At 38.3% G+C, this 25544-nt stretch overlaps 1 protein-coding gene across 9 annotated transcripts in view; it reads left to right on the top strand.

Moving 5' to 3' along the window:
• The window catches only part of PRR16 (proline rich 16), a 1143323-nt gene that overhangs the window by 887184 nt on the left and 230595 nt on the right, over positions 1–25544 (top strand). Inside the window, exons 2-3 of one of the 9 annotated variants that reach the window (XM_086410724.1) lie at positions 5802–5895; positions 6319–6599. The exons of 7 other annotated variants lie outside the window; for them this stretch is intronic. Coding sequence is in view for 1 of the 2 variants with exons in the window: in XM_086410720.1 (XP_086266846.1) it covers positions 5884–5895 (12 nt within the window). In the remaining variant the exon portion in view is untranslated. The remainder of the gene's footprint in view (positions 1–5801; positions 5896–6318; positions 6600–25544) is intronic. One more of the 9 variants, XM_086410720.1, reaches the window with a different exon arrangement.

Here is a 25544-nt window from a genome sequence, read left to right as displayed (position 1 = left end):
AATTCTTCAGCACTCAGCTTTCTTCACAGTCCAACTCTCACATCCATACATGACCACTGGAAAAACCATAGCCTTGACTAGATGGACCTTTGTTGGCAAAGTAATGTCTGTGCTTTTGAATATGCCATCTAGGTTGGTCATAACTTTCCTTCCAAGGAGTAAGTGTCTTTCAGTTTCATGGCTGCAATCACCATCTGCAGTGATTTTGGAGCCCTCAAAAATAAAATCTGACACTGTTTCCACTGTTTCCCCATCTATTTCCCATGAAGTGATGGGACCAGATGCCATGATCTTCGTTTTCTGAATGTTGAGCTTTAAGACAACTTTTTCACTCTCCTCTTTAACCTTCATCAAGAGGCTTTTTAGTTCCTCTTCACTTTCTGCCATAAGGGTGGTATCATCTACATATCTGAGGTTATTGATATTTCTCCCGGCAATCTTGATTCCAGCTTGTGTTTCTTCCAGTCCAGCGTTTCTCATGATGTACTCTGCATAGAAGTTAAATAAGCAGGGTGACAATATACAGCCTTGACGTACTCCTTTTCCTATTTGGAACCAGTCTGTTGTTCCATGTCCAGTTCTAACTGTTGCTTCCTGACCTGCATACAGGTTTCTCAAGAGGCAGGTCAGGTGGTCTGGTATTCCCACCTCTTGAAGAATTTTCCACAGTTTATTGTGACCCACACAGTCAAACGCTTTGGCCTAGTCAATAAAGCAGAAATAGATGTTTTTCTGGAACTCTCTTCCTTTTTCGATGATCCAGCAGATGTTGGCAATTTGATCTCTGGTTCCTCTGCCTTTTCTAAAACCAGCTTGAACATCTGGAAGTTCACGGTTCACCTATTGCTGAAGCCTGGCTTGGAGAATTTTGAGCATTACTTTACTAGCATGTGAGATGAGTACAATTGTGTGGTAGTTTGAGCATTCTTTGGCATTGCCTTTCTTTGGGATTGGAATGAAAACTGACCTTTTCCAGTCCTGTGGCCACTGCTGAGTTTTCCAAATTTGCTGGCATATTGAGTGCAGCACTTTCACAGCATCATCTTTCAGGATTTGAAATACCTCAACTGGAATTCCATCACCTCCACTAGCTTTGTTCATAGTGATGCTTTCTAAGGCCCACTTGACTTCACATTCCAGGATGTCTGGCTCTAGGTGAGTGATCACATCGTGATTATCTTGGTCGTGAAGGAAGCAGCGAACTAAAATGGACTGGAATGGGTGAATTTAACTCAGATGACCATTATATCTACCACTGTGGGCAGGAATCCCTTAGAGGAAATGGAGGAACCATCATGGTCTACAAAAGAGTTGGAAATGCAGTACTTGAATGCAATCTCAAAAACAACAGAATGTTGTTCGTTTCCAAGGCAAACCATTCAATATCACAGTAATCCAAGTCTATGCCCCAACCAGTAATGCTGAAGAAGCTGAAGTTGAATGGTGCTATGAAGACCTATAAGACCTTTTAGAACTAACACCCAACAAAGATGTCCTTTTCATTATAGGGGACTGGAATGCAAAAGTAGGAAGTCAAGAAACACCTGAGGTAACAGGCAAATTTGGCCTTGGAATACAGAATGAAGCAGGGCAAAGGCTGATAGAGTTTTTCCAAGAGAACACACTGGTCATAGCAAACACCCTCTTCCAACAACACAAGAGAAGACTCTACACATGGACATCACCAGATGGTCAACACCAAAATCAGATTGATTATATTCTTTGCATCCAAAGATGGAGACGCTGTATACAGTCAGCAAAAACAAGACCGTGAGCTGACTGTGGCTCAGATCATGAACTCCTATTGCCAAATTCAGACTTAAATTGAAGAAAGTAGGGAAAACCACTAGACCATTCAGATATGACCTAAATCAAATCCCTCATGATTATACAGTGGAAGTGAGAAATAGATTTAAGGGACTGGATCTGATAGATAGAGTGCCTGATGAACTATGGATGGAGGTTCGTGACATTGTACAGGAGATAGGGATCAAGACAATCCCCATGGAAAAGAAATGCAAAAAAGATGGCTGTCTGGGGAGGCCTTACAAATAGCTGTGAGAAGAAGAGAAGCAAAAAGCAAAGGAGAAAAGGAAAGATATAAGCATCTGAATGCAGAGTTCCAAAGAATAGCAAGAAGAGATGAGAAAGCCTTCCTCAGTGATCAATGCAAAGAAATAGAGGAAAACAACAGAATGGGAAAGACTAGAGATCTCTTCAAGAAAATTAGAGATACCAATGGAACATTTCATGCAAAGATGGGCTCGATAAAGGACAGAAATGGTATGGACCTAACAGAAGCAGAAGATATTAAGAAGAGGTGGCAAGAATACACAGAAGAACTGTACAGAAAAAAAAAGAAAAAAAAAATATATAGGTACCAAGTATCGCAGCTTTGCTGTTGTATTGCCCGGGGGAATATTTGATCCAGATTAATGAATGACAGGAGCTTCCCTAGTGGTTCAGACTGTAAAGAATCTGCCTGCAATGCAGGAGGTCCATGTTCCATCCCTGTGTCAGGGAAGATCCCCTGAAGAAGGGAATGGCTACCCACCCTAGTATTCTTGCCTAGAGTATTCGAAGGACAGAGGAGCCTAGTGAGCTACAGTCCACAGGGTTGATGAATGCCAAATTTAGGTGCTTGGTTCAGAATTATTTTTTGAAAATTTTTATTGGAGTATAGGTGATTTATAGTATTGTGTTAGTTTTAGGAGTACAACAAAGTCAATCAGTTATACATGTACATATATCCACTCTTTTTTAGATTTTTTCCCATATAAGCCAATATAGAGTACTGAGTAGAGTTCCCTGTGCTATACAGTAGTTTCTTATTAGTCATCTGTTTTATATATAGGAGTCTGAATGTCAATTGCAATCTCCCAGTTTATCTTCACCCCCCCAATCCCTTATCCCCTGGTAACCATAAGTTTGTTTTCTACATCTGTGACTCCTCTTTTGTAAATAAGTTCATTTGCACCTTTTTTCCCCCTTCATTTAGAGTGTTCTGAGAACCTCTGTTGGTAAAGATTTCAACATGCATAGTTGCTGTAGTGCTCTTCCAATTTAATACACATAAACACCTATTATGTGCTTTAAAAAGTCTTAAATCCTTTTCATGTGTTAGCTCATTTAATTTTCACACTAACCCTATGAATCTAGTTGTTCCATAAACAACATTGGTGTGAACTGTGTGGATCCACTAACATGCATATTTTTTTCAATAGAAATGTACTATAGTAGCATGTGATCTGTGGTTGGTTGAATCCATAGATTCAGAACTGAGCAAAGAGTGAAGATGGTAAGGTTATATGGGTTTTTGACTACAAGAGGGTAGATACCCCTAACCTCCCAGTCATTCAAGGATCAACTATTTTTTTTACCTCCCCTGCAAGGAAGAGACGGAGAAGGCAATGGCACCCCACTCCAGTACTTTAAGAAAATCCCATGGACGGAGGAGCCTGGTAGGCTGCAGTCCACGGGGTCGCTAGAGTCAGACACGACTGAGTGACTTCACTTTCACTTTTCACTTTCATGCATCGGAGAAGGAAATGGCAACCCACTCCAGTGTTCTTGCCTGGAGAATCCCAGGGACGGGGGAGCCTGGTGGGCTGCTGTCTGTGGGGTCACACAGAGTTGGACACAACTAAAGCGACTTAGCAGCAGTAGCAGCAGCAGCAGGGAAGAGAAAAAAGACAAAGCAGAGAAGTAAGTACTTTGCCTCAGACCACATGGCTAGTGAGTGTAACTGTGGCCACCATACTTCCACCACCAGTCCCCAGTGTCTTGGAATGACGAATGAAACAGTAGTGTTCAATGGAAAAGTCTCTATTCCTTTCATAGGTCCTTAAGGATTTTTTTTTTTAGTGGTTTTTGGGGGTAAACATTCTTTGGGTAGAAGGGGAGAACAGAGATGCATAATTTTCATCAGAAGTGTTAACTTAGGGTGATTTTTATCTTTGCTTTGCTTTTCCACTGCAGCATTATAACTTTATGAATCTGATTTTTGACAACATTGTTAAGGGTATTCATGTAGATTTAATGTGAAATGTGGTTGGAACATTTTATTGCTCTCCTTTATTTTTTGACTGTTAACTTTGTTAAATGTTTGAATCATAAAATTTTTCAATACTAAGTAACAAATAGTGCTTGCATAATACTATTCATTAGGTTTTTAAATTAATTTTAAGTGTTTTGCTTCCAAACTTTATAATTCATTGTTAACAAAATGTTTCTTCTAATGTGTGTATATGTAATAAAAATGTGGGCAGGTGTTTTTGTTTTTCTTTCTTTCTTTTTTTTTTTTTTTTTTTACCAGCAACTAGAAGTACTCCTGGCAAATAATTGGTGCTCAGTGAGTATGTCATGAATTGACATTCCTTATAAATGGATGACTGATGATGTTAAATGCCTTGAGCTTATTCATGTGTATACTTTTGCTTTTCTTCTAATAAATTTTCAAAGATCTTATTGATGAAGAAAACTGGTAATAGCATAGGAAGCAGAAGGAAGCTGAGAAATGTGTGCCTTTCCTTAACATGGCCCCAAGCTGGTTCTTTTGAGCTACTTGAGGGAGGGGTCTTTATCATTCATCTCAGCATTCCTAGTACTGACCAAGCATAGTGCTCTTCAAGCAGTGAGAGAATGCATGAATGATTTTGCACAGTGGATGATTGAAACCCGTGTCCTTAAGTATAGCAACTGCAGTGTTTGGGGCACATGTTACCAAAGGCTTAAGGCAGGAATGAGGGACTGCACACTTGGGGACTGACTGTAACTCATGCACTTGGGCTCAGTACTTAGACCTCTCAGGCCATGGACTCTGTCCCCCTGCCCTCTGATACTTGGCGTCCTGACAGTGTCACGGCCAAGAGACCGCTCTGCCTCTGTTGTAACCAGATCGGTCACTCAGGTGTAGCGTCATCTTTGGTTCCCATGACCTGGAGTATGTTTCTCAGAGGTTGGTTCAGTCCACTGGCACCTCATGCAACAAGCCTAGGTTTTGTGAGACAAGTCGTCCCTTCAGATATTTCAGGATAGCGCTCTCATTTCCAAAGGCTCCTCTGTACCACCACACTACTTGGGAGTATTTGTATCGGCTTTTGTGATGTGGTGACTGCCTCATCTCTCTGATAGGGGTTTCCTCAGTGGCTCAGTGGGTGAAGAATCCAATTGCAGTGCAGGAGGTACAGAAGACTCAGGTTCAGTCCCTGGGTCAGGAAGATCCTCTGGAGGAGGACGTGGCAGCCCGCTCCAGTATTCTTGCCTGGAAAATCCCGTGGACAGAGGACCTGGTGGAATACAGTCCGTGGGGTTGCAAAGAGTTGGACATAACTAAGCAACTAAGCACATGTCTCTTCTGATTACTGTTTTCAGAGGTGGTCCTCATTTGTCTATGTTAATAATATGTTGGGCAGCAATACTAAAACAGTATTGATTAATGAATGTGTTAATCTAAAGAAAGTTTCTAGTGACTTGCTCTAATCTAGTGCTCTATATTCAGAAAGAATAGATTCTCAGAGAATGTTCTTGAAGTCTTGATTGACTGACTGATCTGTCCCATGGTTCTAATGTTTTCGTTCACATTATTTAGTCTTTCATGTGCATTTCCTCCATATACATGCTGCGTATGTTAACTCCTCTCTTCCATTCATGTGTTCATCAGTACAGCCTATGCGTTCATATTGACTAATCAATCCCCCACTCCCCACTTCATCATCTCCTGTACCTGTTCAGTTCAGTGTGTTTTGGAAAGTCTAAAGTAAATACATTATTTTTAAAAGTTCTCTAATTTTTTTTAACAGAAGCTCCATTACCTACTCCCACCTCCCCACATGATGAAACAGGGAAACAGTGCGGCAGGCAGTGAGAACAGGACACCAGGAAATGCCTGAGAAGGTCAGCACTGCTTTGCCATGATGTTTACAGGAATTTAGACAACACATAATTGCATTTCTAAGAAACACGCAAGTCCATGGTATCATTTGTTATTTGAAATATACATACAAGATACAATTACCAGTTAGATCTCTTTGAATATTAAAGTTATTAAATAATGACCATAGTAACACGATTAACAATCACACACTAATTATCACCATAGAAATTGTCATATTTTTAGTCTATGTTTTATAGTGAAATTCCATAGAGGAAATTTTCTTTGTAACATTTTTAAAATATTCGGAGGAACATTTATGATGTTTTTCAAATTTCAAAATTTCAATTTTAAGGTGTCAGGATTAACAAATTCATGTTAAAACATCCATGTTTTCTATGAACAAAACTAGCTTAAATTTTGATAATTATATTTATTAACTATAGGAACGGAGAAGGCAATGGCACCCCACTCCAGTACTCTTGCCTGGAAAATCCCATGGATGGAGGAGCCTGGTAGGCTGCAGTTCATGGGGTCGCGAAGAGTCGGACACGACTGAGCGACTTCACTTTCACGCATTGGAGAAGGAAATGGCAACCCACTCCAGTGTTCTTGCCTGGAGAATCCCAGGGACGGGGAAGCCTGGTGGGCTGCCGTCTATGGGGTCGCACAGAGTCGGACACGACTGAAGCGACTTAACGACAACAACAACAACTATAGGAAAGTAGTAAGTTTCACCATGAAAATAAAACAAGATTATATAAATGATATTATTTATAATCAAATATTGAATTAATGCTCATTTTTTTAAAGAAACTTGATTTTGGGGGTACATAAGACTCATTAACAATTTAGGGATAGTCCTGCCTTCACCATATGTGACCATAGAAGGACTGTTACCTTTACTAGCTTTGTATTCCTAAAGTGAAAACATGTAAAGTCAGAAATGTTCTTCTGTTGCAGTTTTATGTTTCCTACCATAAAAGGCTGACAATAAAGGTTTCACTGGTGTCTGTTTTTCTATATATGAAAGATTATGGGTGTATTAACCCATATTAAGACTGATGCTTCTGGAGCAATAATTTAATTTCATAATTTCTATCTATATAGGACTCTACTTATCATTTAAATATGAAACTAAATTTTTCCACATCTAGATAAATCTGAGAGATGGTTGTGATCAGTCAGTTATTTAATTTGAAGACTGAATTTATTCTATCTAAAACCAAAAATAAAAGATGGCTGGATAATATCAAATACTGAGTATGTATTGACATGTTTACAATTACTGTTTTTCTTTAAACACTTACATGCATTTATCATTTGGGAATACTCTAAAATTAATTCCTCTGAGTGATATTGGTTTTGTACTTGAAAGCCTATTAAATAACCTTGCTACATTCCTATACAGTGACCTCAAGAACTTAGTAAACTATCTTCATTTATGAGATTGTAGCAATCGTACTGTTTTTCACAGTTAGGATCTATGTCATGCATTAAGTCTTTTTCTTTATGTGCCCTAATTAGAAAACAAGAGACAATGCTATTTGGAATTTAGCTATACTTAACTTCTTAATCAAATTCTACTTTAGAGGTAACTAAATTAGAAAGTATAGAGCATTATATAAATGTAAAAATATACTGAAAGAAAGTAAGGATAAGTTGTTGACTAAGCTAGGATAAAGAGATTTTAAAAATCTGGCTATGTCTATACTGATAGACAAGACCTATGAAGAAATATTTATAATTTCTGCTTTTATTTTCCCTTCATTCTTCATACATCTTATGAATTCACCATTTTGCTATGTGACAAATTGAAGAACAAATTACGTGGTGAAGATATGAGAACAGAAATGGAGATTTTTCAAATTCTAACTCTAATGTTAATTTACTTGTTAATATTCTGCAAGTCATTTATTTAATCGGAGTTCCCAAGACCTTCAGCTGACTAAATGAACCAGAGGATTCAGGATTTAGCTTCTGTGTATTCTATTGACATAAATTTTACAGAAAAAGTGAGGCACTGTAGGCTCAGCATCTTTTAATTGAAATAAAATCTTGATAATCTACATTGAAACAATATCTGTCTCATTTTAATGAAGTATTTGCAGCCTCTAGACATCTGGTGTACTTGTCACACTGTCATAGAACTTCTCAAACTTCATAAAATTTCTATAAAAAATATTAATTTCTAATATTTAACTGTTTCAGCAGAGTTTAGTTGATTAAAAATGGTGAAATCACTGTTGAAGTAATTATGAAGTTGACTAGTAAAATAGTAATATAAAGTGTGTAGTGTCTTTCCATAATAATTGTAGGTACTTCGAATTTTAAAATTGAATTTTTGCTACATTGAGCAAAAGAGAAAATCCAACATTTAATGTTGCTACTGAGTTTAAACACACTGGTAGTTCCTGAAGATAAAAAGAAAAAAAAAAATCAAATGTCAATTGAATAGCTGTTGTCACTCAAAATTGCTTGCACTTATGCTAGCATACTAATGAAAATTACATATGCAAATAGAAGGAAGGTAGGAAAATTTGAGGCACTGATGAATCTCAGCAACAGGAAAGTTTTTCCTAAGGGTCTTATTTAAAATATAATAAAGCAGTCTTTTTACATCTTAATCATTTTTGTCAAACTCAATAAAGAACAGTTTGAACTAATCTAGTAGATTATTTAATTCATCCGTTCATTCCACATTAAATGCACATGCATTTAGTACTGGGCACCATGCTAGAAATAAGAGATGTGATGATTAATAAGACACAGTTCTGCCCTTGATATGTTCAGCATCTACCAGAAGAGTTAAAAAATAAACAAGATAAGACAAGTGAGTTGGAGGTAAATCAGAGAGACCATACAAAGTAATTAATTGAGTTTATGAAACAAGGATGGATGGTTAAAATAGAAGCTACAATCAAAGTGGCTCAGAAACTAAAATAAGTATTAATAATCATTGGAATTCTGTTGAAGGAGCACACAGGGAATTAGCAAGCCATGGCAAAGTCTTCTGATTTTGTTAGCAAAATGAAAGGAAGAATAGGAGAAATACCTATGAGAACTTTTATAAGATTGTGCCCATCCAGAAGGAAACAGGGAATGAAACTTATCTTAAATTTATTCATCACAAGATATGGCCTTGAATGTGATAAGGGTGAAAATGATGGAACACAGTAACAGCAAGGCCAGCAGGTGCGATGGTGAAACAGGAAGGTCAGGTTCATGGTTCTGTTGCAGTTCTCCCCCAGATATGCACAGAGATTGATAACCTGCAGGGGCCTGTGCTTATGAGATGGTGTTGCTTGATTTTGTTGTTAAAACACTGTGGAAATTATTCTAGAAAAGTATTGTTTACATCCAACCTTAGCAAGCAAATAAGTAGTTCTAGGAGCAATGCTATAGGTGAAAAATGCCAGAAAGTACTTTTTGGCTGCAGTTGTTAGAAGGTTATCTGTCAAGGTTCTATGCATGGAAGAGGTGAATTTACATTTCCCCTCTACCTCACTGGCTGTTCCTCCTTAGTGTTTTTGGCTGAATCCTTGCTTCCTTAACATCTAAATGTTACATTGCCCAGATGTTTAGTTTGAGGGCTTGTTTATCCATCTGTGCTCACTTGCAGATGCATGGTCTCCTCTCTCTCTCTCTCTCTCCCCACTCTTTCTGTTTCTCTCACACTCTTTTATTTCCCCTCCTATCCTGTCCTCTTCCTCCCCACCACCAACTCCATGATGATTTCATCTAGTCCCATAGATTGAAACACCAAGTATGTGTGAGTGACTGCCAAGTTTTTATCTCTTGCTCTAAACTTTTCCCTAAACCCACTCAGTCATCTTCATTGGCTATTTAACAGGTACTTAGATATCAAAAGCAAAACTTAAGAATCATGCTCAGACCCAGAACTTTCTTGTTTGGTTTCTTCTATGTCATGATTTCTTCTATCATCTAACCAGTTACCTGGGCCAGAACTCTTGGCATCATTTTTGCTTCCTCCCTTTCATTCACCCCTCATGTCCATTCTTTCAGAAAGTTTAGTCAAGTCTACCTCCAAAGTACATTTTAAATCCTTCTTTGTACCGTCTCCACTACGCCCATCTAAGCTATCTTCATCTTTTCATTAGATTGCCTTCATACAAATTTCTAACCAGATCTTGCTTCTTCCCTTGCCCTCCAATAATTTGTTTTCCTGAGAGCAGCACAAGTATAATTTTTGAAATGTAAAAGGTTGTGTCATCTCACATGAAATACTTGTGTGGCTCCCCATTTCTTTGAGAGTTCCTTCAGTCTCTTGACCTTGGCTATTTACCTTGTGATCCATCCACTGTGATCTATTCTGAGCCCAGAAGTCATCTTCTATTAGAGTCTGGTGCCCCTGCCTGGCACTCTACATCACAAGCTATTCTTTGGGTTCCTTGGGCTGCCCAAGTTCATTCCCTCTTCTGGGCCTCTGCGCTTAGCATGCACATAGCTGGCTGCTTCTCTTCTTTTTAGCATCAGTGTCTATGTTATGTTTTTCAGAGGTGCTTTTGCTGACCACCCAGCCTGGGCTCTGGCTGACTGTGTGCCTGCTTCTTGCTCCCTAGCCTGCACAGTCCTGTCTTTCATAGTGCTATCTGTGATTTTCTCCACAGCACTTACTACTCTGTGAGCTCTTGTTATGCATTTGCTTTCTTATTTGTTGACCCCTGCCTGTCAAATGTAACTTCCTTCAGGGCAGCGGACTGGATCCTTGACATCTAGAAAAATCATGGCACAATAAGTATGTAGTAAAAGAAAAAAAAAGAAAATTCTCTCTATAGATCCATTTGTTCTTCTTTTTTGCATCTTCGGATGCTTTAAAGATGTTACCAAGAAATAAAGTAGCTACAGAGAGCTGAAGAAATGTCTTACATGCTACTCTGATACTGTCTTCTTAGAACAAAGCATGAAAAATGTGCATTTCTTAGAACTTGGCATTCCATATTTTCACAACTTTTTGTAGTCTTTAAATCTAGTGCTTCTTGCATGATTTCCTTTTTGGCACTTAAAAGGCTGTATGTCAAAATAGAATTTGATTTGCAGAAACTTAATGTTAGCACTTTGAAAAGTATGCAATAGAAAGAAAACAATAAAAAAAATGTACTGCTCGCTCACAAACAACACATTTTATATCTTAGAATGAGATATTAATGTATGAATGATCCTTTGATAGAAAAATGAAAAGTAATAGGAAGTAGTGTTTGACTGCAGATCCATTTTGTTGTTTTCTAGTATTTTCAGAATATATCACCATTTGAAAATGTGCTGTCCCTGCAGTTACTTTAGGACAGGGAAGAAAGAAAAAAGTTCTAATCATCATACTACTTACTAAAGAGAAGAGACGTGCGAAAGTGGAAAGGTATTAGAATAATAAAAGTATCGAGAGTTAACATAAACACATTGTGATGAATAAATCATATCTGCCTTCCTAGATTTTGCTAGGTAGGTTTATGTAATATTTATTTCCTAGTTTGTTCCTACTATTAGGGATTCTACACATGTAAGTGAAATGATTGCCTGCTATCCTGTGGAAGACAGTTGAGTATAAATGCTGAAATATGAATTCTGGGTTTAGAATGCCTAAATCTGAAGCCCAGCCTCACCTCTTAATATCTGTGTGCTCTGGTATGTTACTTAGTTCTTATTTTGTAAAATGAGAATTAACAAATTAATACGTGCCTTTTGCAGTTGTTTTGAGCATTCCATAAGATAAAAATGAAGAACATAATGTTTGGGGCCTGATAAGCCCCTACTAATACTGATAAATGTTACTCTGTTTATTATCTTCTTGACACTTATTCATGCTGTCATATGTTATTAACTGTCATCTTTCTCATAACTCAGATCTCAGAGGTTGTATTGGAATAAGGTTTCATCAGAAGAATAGGAAATGATTGCATTAACATGTTTTGGATTGCTTAGATGTCTGGAGCAATTCTTAGCATTTTCCAGTCAGTATAGGTAAAAAAGCTATTATGGAGGGAAAAAAGCAGAGTCCATTATTGCAATAGTTTAATAAATGCTGCATTGAACAAATTTAGTTTATATCCGTCAGAACTTTTAAAAGCCTTTAAAATATTACTATAGCTGCATTTCATTTATCTGTAGGTTTCTCTTTCACAAGTATGTACCTAATAATTGTGTAATTAAAGAGTTTAAAATGTTTATATGAACCATGATCTTCCAAGAATGATATAAATCACAGTAGATTTTTTAAAATTGGGGATATTTTCTCACAGAGGGTGTACTACTCTGTCAATTCACAGTGAGAATGATTGATTACAAAGAGTATGTTCATATGGTCAGCTTAGGGAGCCTTTCTAATATTTAAAGAACCTCTTCTGTGAACTTGAAACACTTGACTTTTTCAGCATTACATTTACATAAAATGGATGAGAGTTTAAGATGAAACTTAAAGTGGAATATAACTTACCTTGTTTCACTTATCTTTGCAAGAAGCATTTCTTTGTGGCTTCAGTTCAGTTCTGTCGCTCAGTCGTGTCCAACTGTTTGCGACCCCATGAATCTCAGCACGCCAGGCCTCCCTGTCCATCACCAACTCCTGGAGTTCACCCAGACTCATGTCCATCAAGTCAGTGATGCCATCCAGCTATCTCATCCTCTGTCATCCCCTTCTCCTCCTGCCCCCAATCCCTCCCAGCATCAGAGTCTTTTCCAATGAGTCAACCCTTCGCATGAGGTGGCCAAAGTACTGGAGTTTCAGCTTCAGCATCATTCCTTCCAAAGAAATCCCAGGGCTGATCTCCTTCAGAATGGACTGGTTGGATCTCCTTGCAGTCCAAGGGACTCTCAAGAGTCTTCTCCAACACCACAGTTCAAAACCATGAATTCTTCGGTGCTCAGCCTTCTTCACAGTCCAACTCTCACATCCATACATGACCACTGGAGAAACCATAGCCTTGACTAGATGGACCTTTGTTGGCAAAGTAATGTCTCTGCTTTTTAATATGCTATCTCGTAAGCCAAATAGTCTGATTGAAGGAAATGGGTCTATGTGCCAAACAAAACTGATTGTGCTTCTACTTGTCTTTTCTGGGAATGCATCCACTTCAGTCAGCTATTTCTGTCTTCTAGCAAAAGGAGTAGCAAAGCATAGTCGTGTAAACCAAACCCTACACCCCGGGGGCTTGGTTTGAAACTCCGCTTTATACTTACCAGCTGTGTGATCCTGGTTAAAGTATTCAACTTTTCTGTGCCTTGATTATCTCATCCAAAATTGAGGCTAATAGATACTATTTAATAGGGTGGTTATAAAGATGATATGAGTTACTATTTTTAAAGAATTCAGAATTGTTCCTGACCCATAATATGCACTATATATTGTTAAATAATTAAATTAAGCTGGAGAAGCCATTCCATTGCCTTTTCTATTTATTTATTTTTAAAATTAATTAATTTTAATTGGAGGCTAATTACTTTACAATATTGTGGTGGTTTTTGTCATACATCGACATGAATCAGCCACGGGTGTACATGTGTCCTTCCATCCTAAGCTATTTATTTTTTATTCTCTTCCTTCTGTCACGAGTCTAATGTTACATTCAAGAGGGTGTGAGAGCAGGAAGAATGGTTTCTCTATGGTAAATCTAAGTCTGCTACTTTTTCTCTGAATCCAGCAGGAGATCTTGAAGCAAGAGGTCATTGGATAATATTCCCTATCCAATGACTATATGGCAATGGCCAGACAGGAAAATAGGTATTTTGCTATACCTCATATAAAAACGGGCAGTGTCTGTGCTTGATAATTATACTGTGTTAATCAAAAATAAGAGTTGCATCTCTTAGTGGGAAAGTGTTGTTGACGTTGTTCAGTCACTCAGTCGTGTCCGACTCTTTGTGACCCAATGGACTGCAGCACACCAGGCTTCCCTGTCCATCACCATCTCCCAGAGCTTGCTCAAACTCATGTCCATCGAGTTGGTTATCCCATCCAACCATCTCATCCTCTGTCATCCCCTTCTCCTCCTTCAATATTTCCTTCCTTCAATATTTCCCAGTATCAGGGTCTTTTCTAATGAATCAGCTCTTCACATCAAGCGGCCATAGTATTGGAGCTTCAGTTTCAGCATCAGTCCTTCCAGTGAATGTTCAGGACTGATTTCCTTTAAGATTGACTGGTTGAGTGGGAAAATAGATTCAAAAATCTTCTAAACATTTTGTTTTAACAGCAGTAGTGAAAGTGAAGTCACTCAGTCGTGTCCGACTCTGTGACCCCATGGACTGTAGCCCACCAGGCTCCTCCATCCATGGAGTTTTCTAGGCAAAAGTACTGGAGTGGGTTGCCATTTATTTCTCCAGGTGATCTTCCTGACCCAGGGATTGAACCCGGGTCTCCTGCATTGCAGGCAGATGCTTTACCATCTGAGCCACCAGGGAAATAAAAAATATTTAATGATAGTTTAGTGCACAATTTTAATTATAATAGTTAACATCTAGTAAGCACTTTGCTAAGTGTCTTTTGCATTATCTTATCTTTAATATAAGGGCTTCCTTGGTGGTTCAGATGGTCAAGAATCTGCCCACAATGCAGGAGACCTGGATTGGAAAGATCCCCTGGAGAAGGGAATGGCTACCCACTCCAGTGTTCTTGCCTGGAGAATCCCATGGACATAGGAGCCTGGTGATGGGGTCCATGGGGCCACAAAGAATCACAAACAACTGAGTGACTCACACTCTCACTATAAACTCATAATGGAGCCACTGTCATTATCCCCATTCTACAGTGAAGGAAACCAAGGAAGTTAATGAAGAACCCTCCTAATTTAGAATATATGAAGTCAAATTGGTTTACAGACCCCAAGGAACCAGACTCTAGAATCTGTGCTCTTAACCACTTTACGAATTCTCTCTCTCTTCACCTGGAAACTTTAGAACAATGGAGCACCTGGAAAGTCTAAATTTATGGTTTGTGTATCTGAGAACCAATTTCCCCAAGGCTGAGTAAGCACTGTGTGTGTGTGTGTGTGTGTGTGTGTGTGTGTGTGTGTGTACACACACACATGTATCCATAAAACTGGATTATGATGTCCAAGGCAGCACTACTCAGAATAGCGCAAAATGGAAATAATCAGATGTTCATCAGCTGATATTAGATAAACAAAACATGAACTATGCATTTAATAGAATATTATTGAGCAGTAAAAATTAACCAACTCCTTTTCTGAGCTATGCTAACAAAAAGAAATGCTAAGTAAAAAAAGTATGCTAAGTAAAAGAAGGCAGATGGAAAAGACCACATAGTGTGTGATTTTACTTATATGAAATATCCATAAAAAGCAAAGTAATAGAATAGGATAGTAGAGTATTGGTGACCTGGGACTAGCGGTTATAATAGGGATTGACTGCAAAGGATCATGAGAGGTTTTTAGTGGGCAATGGACATTTATGGTGATGGTTGCACAAATCTGTAAATTTACTAAAGATCATTTGCTAAAAGAATTCTCCACTTAAATGGTGAATTTTATCTTACGTAAATTATTTCTTAATAATGCTGTTAATAAGAGACAAACTGGATCATGGCCTAGAAATTTAACGTCTTGGACCATACTTTTGTGATAAGGCAGACTGAAAATCAAATTCAGAAGTTTATAATCCATTGTAAGTTTTGTGTTTGTCTGCTTTCCATAATTTAATGAATAAAAGATAAAACATGAGTTTTTACATTAACATAAAAAATAAATTGGCAATAAAGTAGAAAGTGTTATTTATTTAGAACTCTGTTCAGCTATAATTTCCCTTTGATGTGATAAATGGAATCGGACTTTAGAAAGAAATTAGAAATTAGATGTCTCTTCAAATGAAAATGTTTAAATGGAAGTTGCATCATAGTATTAAGTTCAGTTCAGTTCAGTCACTCAGTCATGTCTGACTCTGCGAGAGTTCATGTATAGAGGAATATCTACACAGGTAGCCTGCTACCTGCACCCTGGGCACTACCTGCATGCTGGCATAGTTCATTCATAACACCGCATTATAGTCATTACCCAGTTTCACTATGTTCTATCCTCTGATTTTCAATTTATTTCTCCTTTATGAGATATGCAAGTCTTTCACTTATCATTTCCCCCATTTTGCAGATAAGACAACAGAGACATACAAGGGTTAAGCCCAAGTCAAGTAGCTTTAACGTGTCTGATGTGGACCTAGTACCCAGTTTTCCTGAACACATAATCTGCATGTGATCCTAATACTCGGCACTTTTTGTTTGAAATAGATATTTGATAAGTGCTGATTGATGAGTTTTGTAGATCTATATTAGATATCATAGCTGGGTTCCTAAGTGGTTTCATTACTATCATCTTGTAAGAGCCTGTTAACATCATGTAGTAAATTAGGACTGCAGATAGTACAGGTCTAAAATATGACTTGTAATTAATACATTATAATAGTGTTTGATGTACATTATCAATTATAATGAGCAGATGGAGAAAAGTATGATGCCCCATCACAGTACCCTTTAAAAATAATGATCCTGAGAGCATCATTTTTCATTCCTGAACTTTGGGAAGGATTATAGATTATTTAAATATAGTGCTGGCTTACCATACATCAAAACAAGAGAAGAGAGACACACCGCTGCTTTTACAAAAGGTAGCATTTTGCTCTGATGTATCTCCAAGTTATTCCTCCCCAGGAATGTTCTGAATGGCACACATCCTGATGCTTAAAAGCATCTCAGTCCAGTTCTTATGGGCTCAATGACTTATTGTTAAAGACAGATTTGTCAAAAGCTCACAAATCCATTTTTTCCTTTTTAGTCCCTCTCTTAAAAGAAATAAAAGAAGTGTAAGTGGGCTTTGTGTTGTTTAAAACAATATCTCTTGATCTACTCTTAGTACAATTATATTTCTTAACTATAGCACCTTTCTGTTGTCCTGATTCTGCTGGTTATATATCCTCTTTTAGCAGCAACATGGACCTTATAATAATTTCTTCAGTTGTTCTGTTATCTTTTTGTGAATTTGTGTTCTTTACACACGAAGATGGATTGTTCCCTAGAAGGCTGAACGTCAGGCCTGGCTGCTTTGTTTTTTATTCTCAGCCCTCCTGTTTTCACTTCACGTTTTTTTTGCCTTCAGAAACTGTTGTGCTGACAGCAAGGGAACAAAGATGCATATCTTTTTTTCTGAAAACAGTATGCATGGAACCATGTAAACATTTTTCTGGTTACATTTATTTTACTTTCAAGATGGTTGTTTTTTAAGTATAAGTGAGACTGAGTGGGGTGGACTTAATATAAAGCACATGTATTGGCAAGTTTGCAGACACTTGTTAGAACTCTCTCTGCATATGTTGAATAATGGATTGTTTCTGTTATGTGCTTTTGGCAAAGCCCAGAACTTGTGCCTTTTAAAGTCTAGGAAACATGTAAGTTTATTGGAACTCTTTACCTGCCTAAGGCTGTAAAGGGGAAAGGACTTAAAGTGTAGGCAAAAGAGATTGGATTTCTCTAGAATAAAGCAGATTTTTATCTTTTGTTTTGTGAAGTTATATCTGTGTCTTTCCCACCCAACAGTAAGCATCTTAAAGGCAGGAACCTGACTTTCATTGTTGAATTCCTTTAACTTGTTTGAAGTCCACACTTGTTTTCTTGCTCTTTCAGTTCAGTTCAGTTCAGTTCAGCCGCTCAGTCATCTCCAACTCTTTGAGACCCCCATGAATCGCAGCATGGCAGGCCTCCCTGTCTTTAGAAACTACATTTACTTTTTTGCCTGCATGCTTGCTTTATGCAATATATGTTTCTAAAATGCAAATTTAAGTGCCTAGCAGAGTTTCTATAAGCTTCTTGACCAACAAAAGGATCTTAGAATGTTTTAATTCTGCTCTCTACTTTATTGTTCAATAGTTTAGATCCATTATGGTTTATATGCCCTAAAGAGGTCATTATTATTGTTACTCTGTTATACTGACAGGGCTTATTTATATTTTCTGATGCTTCCCGATACCTTCACTTAGCATTGCGTCTCAGTTCTTTTTGGGTCAGTTTCCATATTCCTAAAATATGTCCTCTAGTTCTTAAGAACACCTGGTACAAGAAGCTGATAGTTTTTGCTTTGAAAAATATTTGTTTTTTCCTTCATGTTAGATCATTTACTGGGCATAAGATTCTATGAAAAATAGTTACTTCCAATCAGCCTTTTAATAATATTAATCCATTATCTTCTGGTTTTGACTATGGCATTTGAACAGTCTAAAATCAGCCGTCTGCATAACTTTGATTCTTTAGAAGTTAATCTGTTTTTTTCTGTCTCTTTTTAAGATCTTCTGTATTCTTTGGTCATTGGTCATTTCATTATGATGACTCAGATTTGCATTTTATTTTCAAATCACATTCACATCTCATTTCCCCCTCTGTCAGAGGATTTGTGTTTTTCAGCAATTCTGGAAAACTCAGCCATTCTTCCTTTAAATACTCATTTATTCTCATTTTCTCTATTTTCATTTATATTGTCTCCTTCCCTCCCTCTCTCTCAGAACTTTTATTACACCTTGTTCCTTCCTATTCTCTCTACATCTCTTAAATTTTTAATATTTTAAAAATCTTTACATTTTTCTGCTTTGTTCCTTCGTGTATTTCTCTAGTTAACTGTTTTCCTCATTGCTGTTATTTTGTCGCTAATGTGTGTCCGACTCTTTGTGACCCTATGGACTGCAGCCCTCCAGGTTCCTCTGTCCTCTCCTATCTCCTGGAGTTTGCTCAAATTCATGTCCATTGACTCGATGATGCTATTTAACTATCTCATCCTCTCTCACCCCCTTCTCTGGTCCTCAATCTTTCCCAGCATCAGGGTCTTTTCCAATGAGTCAGATCTTCACCCCAGGTTGCCAGTGTATTGGGGTTTTCATCATTAACTGTGTTTAGTTTGATATTTAATTTGCTTATAATCTTATTTACTTTTATATGCATTATCTTATTGTATGTTTGTTTTTAATTATTTAGTAACTTTAAATGTGTTTATTTCATAATTTACCTTTTAGAATTTTATTTATTTTTATTTTGGTTGTTCTCATGACGTGAGGGATCTTAGTTCCGCTACACAGATCAAACCTGTGCACCCTACATCAGGAACATAGTCTTAACTACTGAACCTTAGGGGGAAGTCCCTCACCATTTATCTTTTGTTGTTAATATCAAGTGTTTGGGTTTCTAATCCTGCTGGTGTGCTCTGTGCTCCTAGTTTTAGTGGTTTGTTTCTTTATGTATCTTGTCACTTTTTTATTATAAAGTCATCTAAATCTTTAAAATCTCCTACGGTCTGACTGGCCTCTATTTTTTCCAGAGGCTTCTGTGCTATCACTAGCTCACTGCTGGACATCTGCTAAGTCACTTCAGTCATGTCCAACTCTCTGCGACCCGTGGACTGTTACCCTTTAGGCTTCTCTATCCATGGGATTCTCCAGGCAAGAATACTGGAGTGGGTAGCCCTTCCTGTCTCCAGGGGATCGTCCTGACCCAGGGATCGAACCCCAGTCTCCTGTATTGCAGAAAGATTCTTTACCATCTGAGCCAAAAGGAAAGCCCACGTCTAGATAGGCTTTTATAGTTCCCTGGTTTGGGACAACCATGTTGTTCAGATGCTATACGTTTAAATCCAAAACCCAGGTAAAGTGTTTTAAAAGTTACCAAAAAGACCACTTTGTTTCCCTTGACCTGTGGTTTAGAAGCGTGTCCCTGTCTCCTACTTTTAAGGAGATGGTTATTTTTTTCTTGCCTGCCTCTTTGCAGAGATTCAGCTCTTCTCAGATCCTGCTTTGATGCAGGTGTTGCTACCTCATTATCTGTGATCTCTGTGGGCGCCAAGCCCCAAACCACTTGATTACTTAGACAGTCACCTTGCAAAGGGTTTGTTTCTGTGCCAGCTCACATTGGCTTACTTTTCTGTTTCTGGCACCTGGATAGTCCCCTTTCTTTTTGAGCAAATCTGAATGTATGTTTTAGAAAAGTTTCAGGTATTCTAGTCGATCTAGTCTGGTATATTGTGACAAAGAGAAGTCTCCCATCGCCCCCCTGGTTGTTTAACTATGGTTTTCCTAATGGTCAGTGTTCACCCACAAATACACAGATATTTAGTGTTTGGATTGACTCATCCAAACATTAAACGAAGAAGCAGATGACAATAGAATAGGCAGATGATGAAGATTTATTTAAAACAAAATTTCACAGGGGATTTACTAGATTCCAAATGAAAAAGACCTCATCTTTGTATATCCTTTATATATCACCATAATAAAGTAAGAGCAGATATTTTAAAACTGGGGCAAATTCAAAGCCCTAATTTTATATGTACATGTGTAAGCTGACTCATTTGAAAAGACCCTGGTGCTGGGAAAGACTGAAGGTGGGAGGAGAAGGGGGCGACAGAGGATGAGATGCTTGGATGGCTTCACCGACTCAATGGGCACGAGTTTGAGTAAACTCCGGGAGTTGGTGATGGACAGGGAGGCCTGTCGGGCTGCAGTCCACAGGGTCGCAAAGAGTAGGGCACAAATGAGTGACTGAACTGATTGATGTAATAATAACCTGGAATACTCCTTTTCTACTGAGCATGAAAAGAAATAGATTTGGAGGAAAGCAGTTTACCATTTAAGTGTTGCTTTTTTTCTGGCTTTTCTTCCTATTAGATGAATCTACTTCCTCTGCCTTTATGTCATCCTGGTTTTTTTTTTTTTATTTTTTTTTGCTGCTTTCAACTAATTCTATCCCACACACTTTTAAAAAAGAACTGTCTCAAAAGAAACTCTGATTTAGCAGTTTTTTTGTTGGCTTGCTTTGAAATGAATGCAAAGTAACACATAAAGGCGAAAAAAAAAAAAAAAAACAGTGAGATACTGTAATAATATTATGTCATCCTCTTTCTTAGAAATTTCAGCCTGATTGATTAATCATTCATTAACTCCTCCTCCAGTGTTAGCAGGCAGCATAGTAACCCTTTTAAAATATAGAAATGTTTAATATAGAAATAGCACAACAGACAGGTTATTTTACCAAAGTCATCCATAAAGTTATTAGCAATGTGTTATTTTCAAACACACATATATGAAAAAGCTGTCTGAACACTGTATTTGACCCAATATTTTTAGGAAAATTTATGACAGAGAAGTTAGAAGAATATCATAATGGTAATCACTGAAAGATAAAACTGTGAACCAGGCACTGTTCCAAGACTGCCTGTTTAAGTCCTCATTTAATTCCAAGTCCATGAAATTCTCTTAAAATCCCACATAAAGACAAGGTTTGCTGAGAGGTCAGGCTCCTTCTCAAAGTTATGTAGCCAGGAGACAGTGAAGCTGGGACTAGCAACCATTGCATCTCCAGTCTGACTCCACAGTCTAACTGTGAACTACTGCTGTGAACTGTCTCTGGCTTCATGTACACACACACACACTCATACACACACACACTCTCTCCAATATACACATCCAACACACATCCCCCAAATATACGGAGTCTGTGGTGTAAAATTTATCATAGAAATAACTCTGCCTCTATCTATCTTTCTATCTGTCTGTCTGATTAGTAAGAAAAGGGGCAAGCTCTCTTATTCATTTTATAATAATGACCCCCATATAGTGGACTATTTGATCAGTGGCAAATGCTTCAATCCTAATGAAAGATGTTATTTCAGAGGCGCTGTGGCTTGTGTTTCACTGGATTAAAGCCAAGATCTTACCCATGTAGTTCAGTTCAAGGAGTTCTAAAATCATTATAACTTGTGCTTCGTTGTTATTGGAAAATAACAGATTTTATTTCAAACTTCACTATCTAGTGATTTAATTCAACATCTGTGCTTCCAACTAACTCAAAACAAGCAATGAATGACATTTATCATTAGTAAGTAACTTATTTTTTGGTGCTTAGCCATTTTATACATTATGAACTTTTAATCAATATAAGCTTTAATTATGATTTTGGATTCAATTAATCTATTTTTATTTTAAAATTTAAAAATTTTAGTTTACTATAGTTATAGTATTTATATCATATAATTGTCTGGAAAGAAACAAAACTTATTTATAATCAGTTTTATATTAAGGAGATTATAAGAAATGGAAATAAACGTCTAATGAGTAAAAAGTACAGTTTGCTTCCTATCTTAACATATCAATGTATATGATATTCTATTTTCTTCTGAAGGTTGACTGACTAGATTAAGATTGGCAAAAAATTGTATAGAAATGCTTTGCATATGCTCAAAATCCAAAGTCCCAAAATAATGGTAGCTTCCCGGGTTCTCATTCTTCTTTCCCTTAAAATATTCTCATTGTCATTTTAAATCAATGGAACTGAATTAAATCTGTGACCTGTAAATACTCCAAAAATGTGTACATTGATGACATTAATGTATCTGGATCTACGAAGAAAGAGAAACATGAAACAGACATACATGGTTTCCTGAAGGTTGTCCTCCTAATGCTACATCGGTTCAGTCGGTTCAGTCACTCAGTCGTGTCCAGCTCTTTGCGACCTCATGGGCTGCAGCACACCAGGCCTCCCTGTCCATGACCGTCTCTTGGAGCTTGCTCAAACTCATGTCCATCAAGTTGGTGATGCCATCCAAGCATCTCATCCTCTGTCATCCCCTTCTCCTCCTGCCTTCAATCTTTCCCAGCATCAGGGTCTTCTCCAATGAGTCGGCTCTTTGTATCAGATGGCCAAAGTATTGGAGCTTCAGCTTCAGCATCAGTCCTTCCAATGAACACTCAGGACTGATATCCTTTAGGATGGACTGGTTTGATCTCCTTGCAGTCCAAGGGACTCTCAAGAGTCTTCTCCAACACCACAGTTCAGAAGCATCAATTCTTCTGTGCTCAGCTTTCTTTATGGTCCAACTCTCACATCCATGTATTACAACTGGAAAAACCATAGCTTTGACTAGATGGACCTTTGTTGATAAAGTAATGTCTCTGCTTTTCAATATGCTGTCTAGGTTAGTCATAGCTTTTCTTCCAAGGAGCAAGCGTCTTTCAATTTCATGGCTGCAATCATCATCTGCAGTGATTTTGGAGCCCAGAAAGTAAAATCTATCACTGTTTCCATTGTTTCCCCATCTATTTGCCATCAAGTGATGGGACTGGATGCCATGATCTTAGTTTTTTGAATGCTGAGTTTTAAGCCAGCTTTTTCACTCTCCTCTTTCACCTTCATCAAGAGGGTCTTTAGTGTCTCTTCGCTTTCTGCCATCCGCATATCTAAGGTTATTGATATTTCTCCCAGCGATCTTGATTCCAGCTTGTGCTTCATCCAGCCTGGCATTTTGCAAGATGTACTCTGCCTGTAAGTTAAATAATCAAGGTGACAATATATAGCCTTAACTTACTCCTTTCCCAGTTTGGAACCAGTCTGTTGTTCTATGTATGGTTTAGTCGGTGACATTGTAATTTCTCATCAGTGCAGTGGCATTTTTGAAGGCAGTATATCCTTAGAAAAAGTGTGTTTTATTTAGGTCCTAATCATTTATATGTGGATAGAGAGCAGGAATAACTTTTAGAGGCTGACATATGCATTTGCATAGAATGCTAGGTGGGGCCAAAGGTAGAATCTGAATTGTCCTGCTGTTTCTTCACAGGAAAACTTTGAGCCAACTCTTTCTTCTTTATTGAAAAGTAGACAAAGAGTACTATCAAATGATATCACTAATCTCAAAAAAAAAAAAAACTCAAGAAAAATACCAAGGCAAAACATCACAAAACACAGCTCATCTCCTCTGTTCTTCTCCCTGAATGTTTCACCCATAAAACCACTACTGGGCTTTAACCCTTTAGGGAGAGCTAGCTTACTGGTTAGGCTGTTTTCACATGGCCATCCTGAGAATTGTCTGTCTATGAATTGGCTCTCGGTGATTTGGCAGACTTCCTGCAGAGCCTTGAGGCAGCAAATAAGAGAAATAGCCATTGCCTAATTTTTTTAAAAAAAGAGGCCATTGCAAGGCCAGTGCCTTGGCAGCCGGAGGAGCAGACTAGTGATGGAGATGGGAAGGGAGCAAAAGGTAGCAACAAACAAAAGCAGACAGCCAGTGAGAGTGAGGGAGCTAAATAGAACTTTCCTCTAGTTTAAAATTAGACCGAGGCTGAGCAGAATATGACCTATCTTCTTTGTATGCAAACAAGCTCCTCAATCATTTACCAAATGTTTATTGAGGCCTATGTGTAATGGCCACAGACTCAACCATTAAAAAGTTACAGTACCTCGTCTGGTGGAGCTAACAGATTAATGACTGACACAGACAAAACTAATAATTATAATACAGTTAGATGAGCAGCAAGAGACATACGTATAAGTACTCTGTAGTTCTTGAAAAATGTGAAAGAGAAAAAATGTTTTTTCTCCTCCTGAGTTCTCCAGCTTTTCTATGCTTGGGAGAGGAGCACCCCACTTCCAGGCGGCATCGTCACAGCGTCACACTGTCCTGAATGTCATGGGGAATGATCCTCAAGCAGTGTTTCTGCATGGGACCACTGTGCATGCCTTGAGAGTGGAAAACGACATCCATCCATGTGCCTCTGGCCATGTGGGAACACTTGAAGCTTGCTTCTGCTTTAGTTGACTTTCGTCCTTTCAAATAAAAGCAGCAAGTATAAGGTGTCTGGAGAACTGTTTTCTCATGGAAAACATGCCATCATCCGTATGTAGCTTCACTCTCCCTCACAGATCTGACGAGAGAATTCATCTGCACCACAGGGTTGTTTTTATCCTGACCTCAGGGATGATGTCCTTTTGCATATTGATCATATTTAAAGGGTTATGCCCAGAACCTCAAAGCCAATATGTCAAATATTGTGTCCATCTGGTTCCCTATGCTTCCTGTCCCCAAGCACCTCAGTCCTTCCCTCTTATGTAAGTCTCATATTGGCTACCTGTTTCCCCAGAATGGAAAGCTGGTGCCTTCCCTTATTTTCCTTTCCTCCACATCTCCTAATTCAGCAAGTCTTGCCTGTGCTACCTCCCAAACTTGTCTACTGTTTATCCTTTCCTTTGATCCTTCAGGCTGTTGCTATTTCTCACCTGGCTGGTTGGGACAGCACATTCACTAACCAGTCTTGGTCCTGTCAGCCACCAATGTTTCTTCACTGTAAGCTAAGCAGGTGATCTCTTTTCCAAATATGTGTTCTTAGTTGCTCAGTCATGTCTGACTCTTTGCAACCCCATGGACTGTAGCCCACCAGGCTTCTCTATCCATAGGGATGCTCCAGGCAAGAATATTGGAGTAGGTTGCCATGCCATCCTCCAGGGGATCTTCCCAACCTCAGGATTGAACCCAAGTCTTCCCAACCTAAGGATTGCAGTCGGCTTTACTGAAACCCTTTTCCAAATAGGGCTTTAGTAAATCTGGATGAAGTTCAGGGTGAGGGTATTCTTGTGCTGCGTGTTCAGTCATGTCCACCTGTTTGTGACCCATTGGCCTGCACCAGGATCCTCTGTCCATGGAATTTTCCAGGCAAGAGAATTAGGAGTAGGTTGCCATTTCCCCCTCCAAGGGATCTTCTCCATCCAGGGATCGAACCTATGTCTCCTATGTCTCCTGCACTGCAGGCAGATCCTTTACTACTGACCATCATTGTGGGGTGGACGAGGAGGTGTCCTTAGGGCTAAACCATTTTAGCCAAGGCCATAGAACCCAGAGACCTGGGTTCC

This window comes from Bos grunniens, chromosome 7, assembly GCF_055505025.1.
Source record: "Bos grunniens cultivar Pamir isolate PY7600 chromosome 7, Bosgru_T2T1.0, whole genome shotgun sequence".
Taxonomy (NCBI): Eukaryota; Metazoa; Chordata; class Mammalia; order Artiodactyla; family Bovidae; genus Bos; species Bos grunniens.
This window is presented reverse-complemented; position numbering and strand designations above follow the sequence as displayed.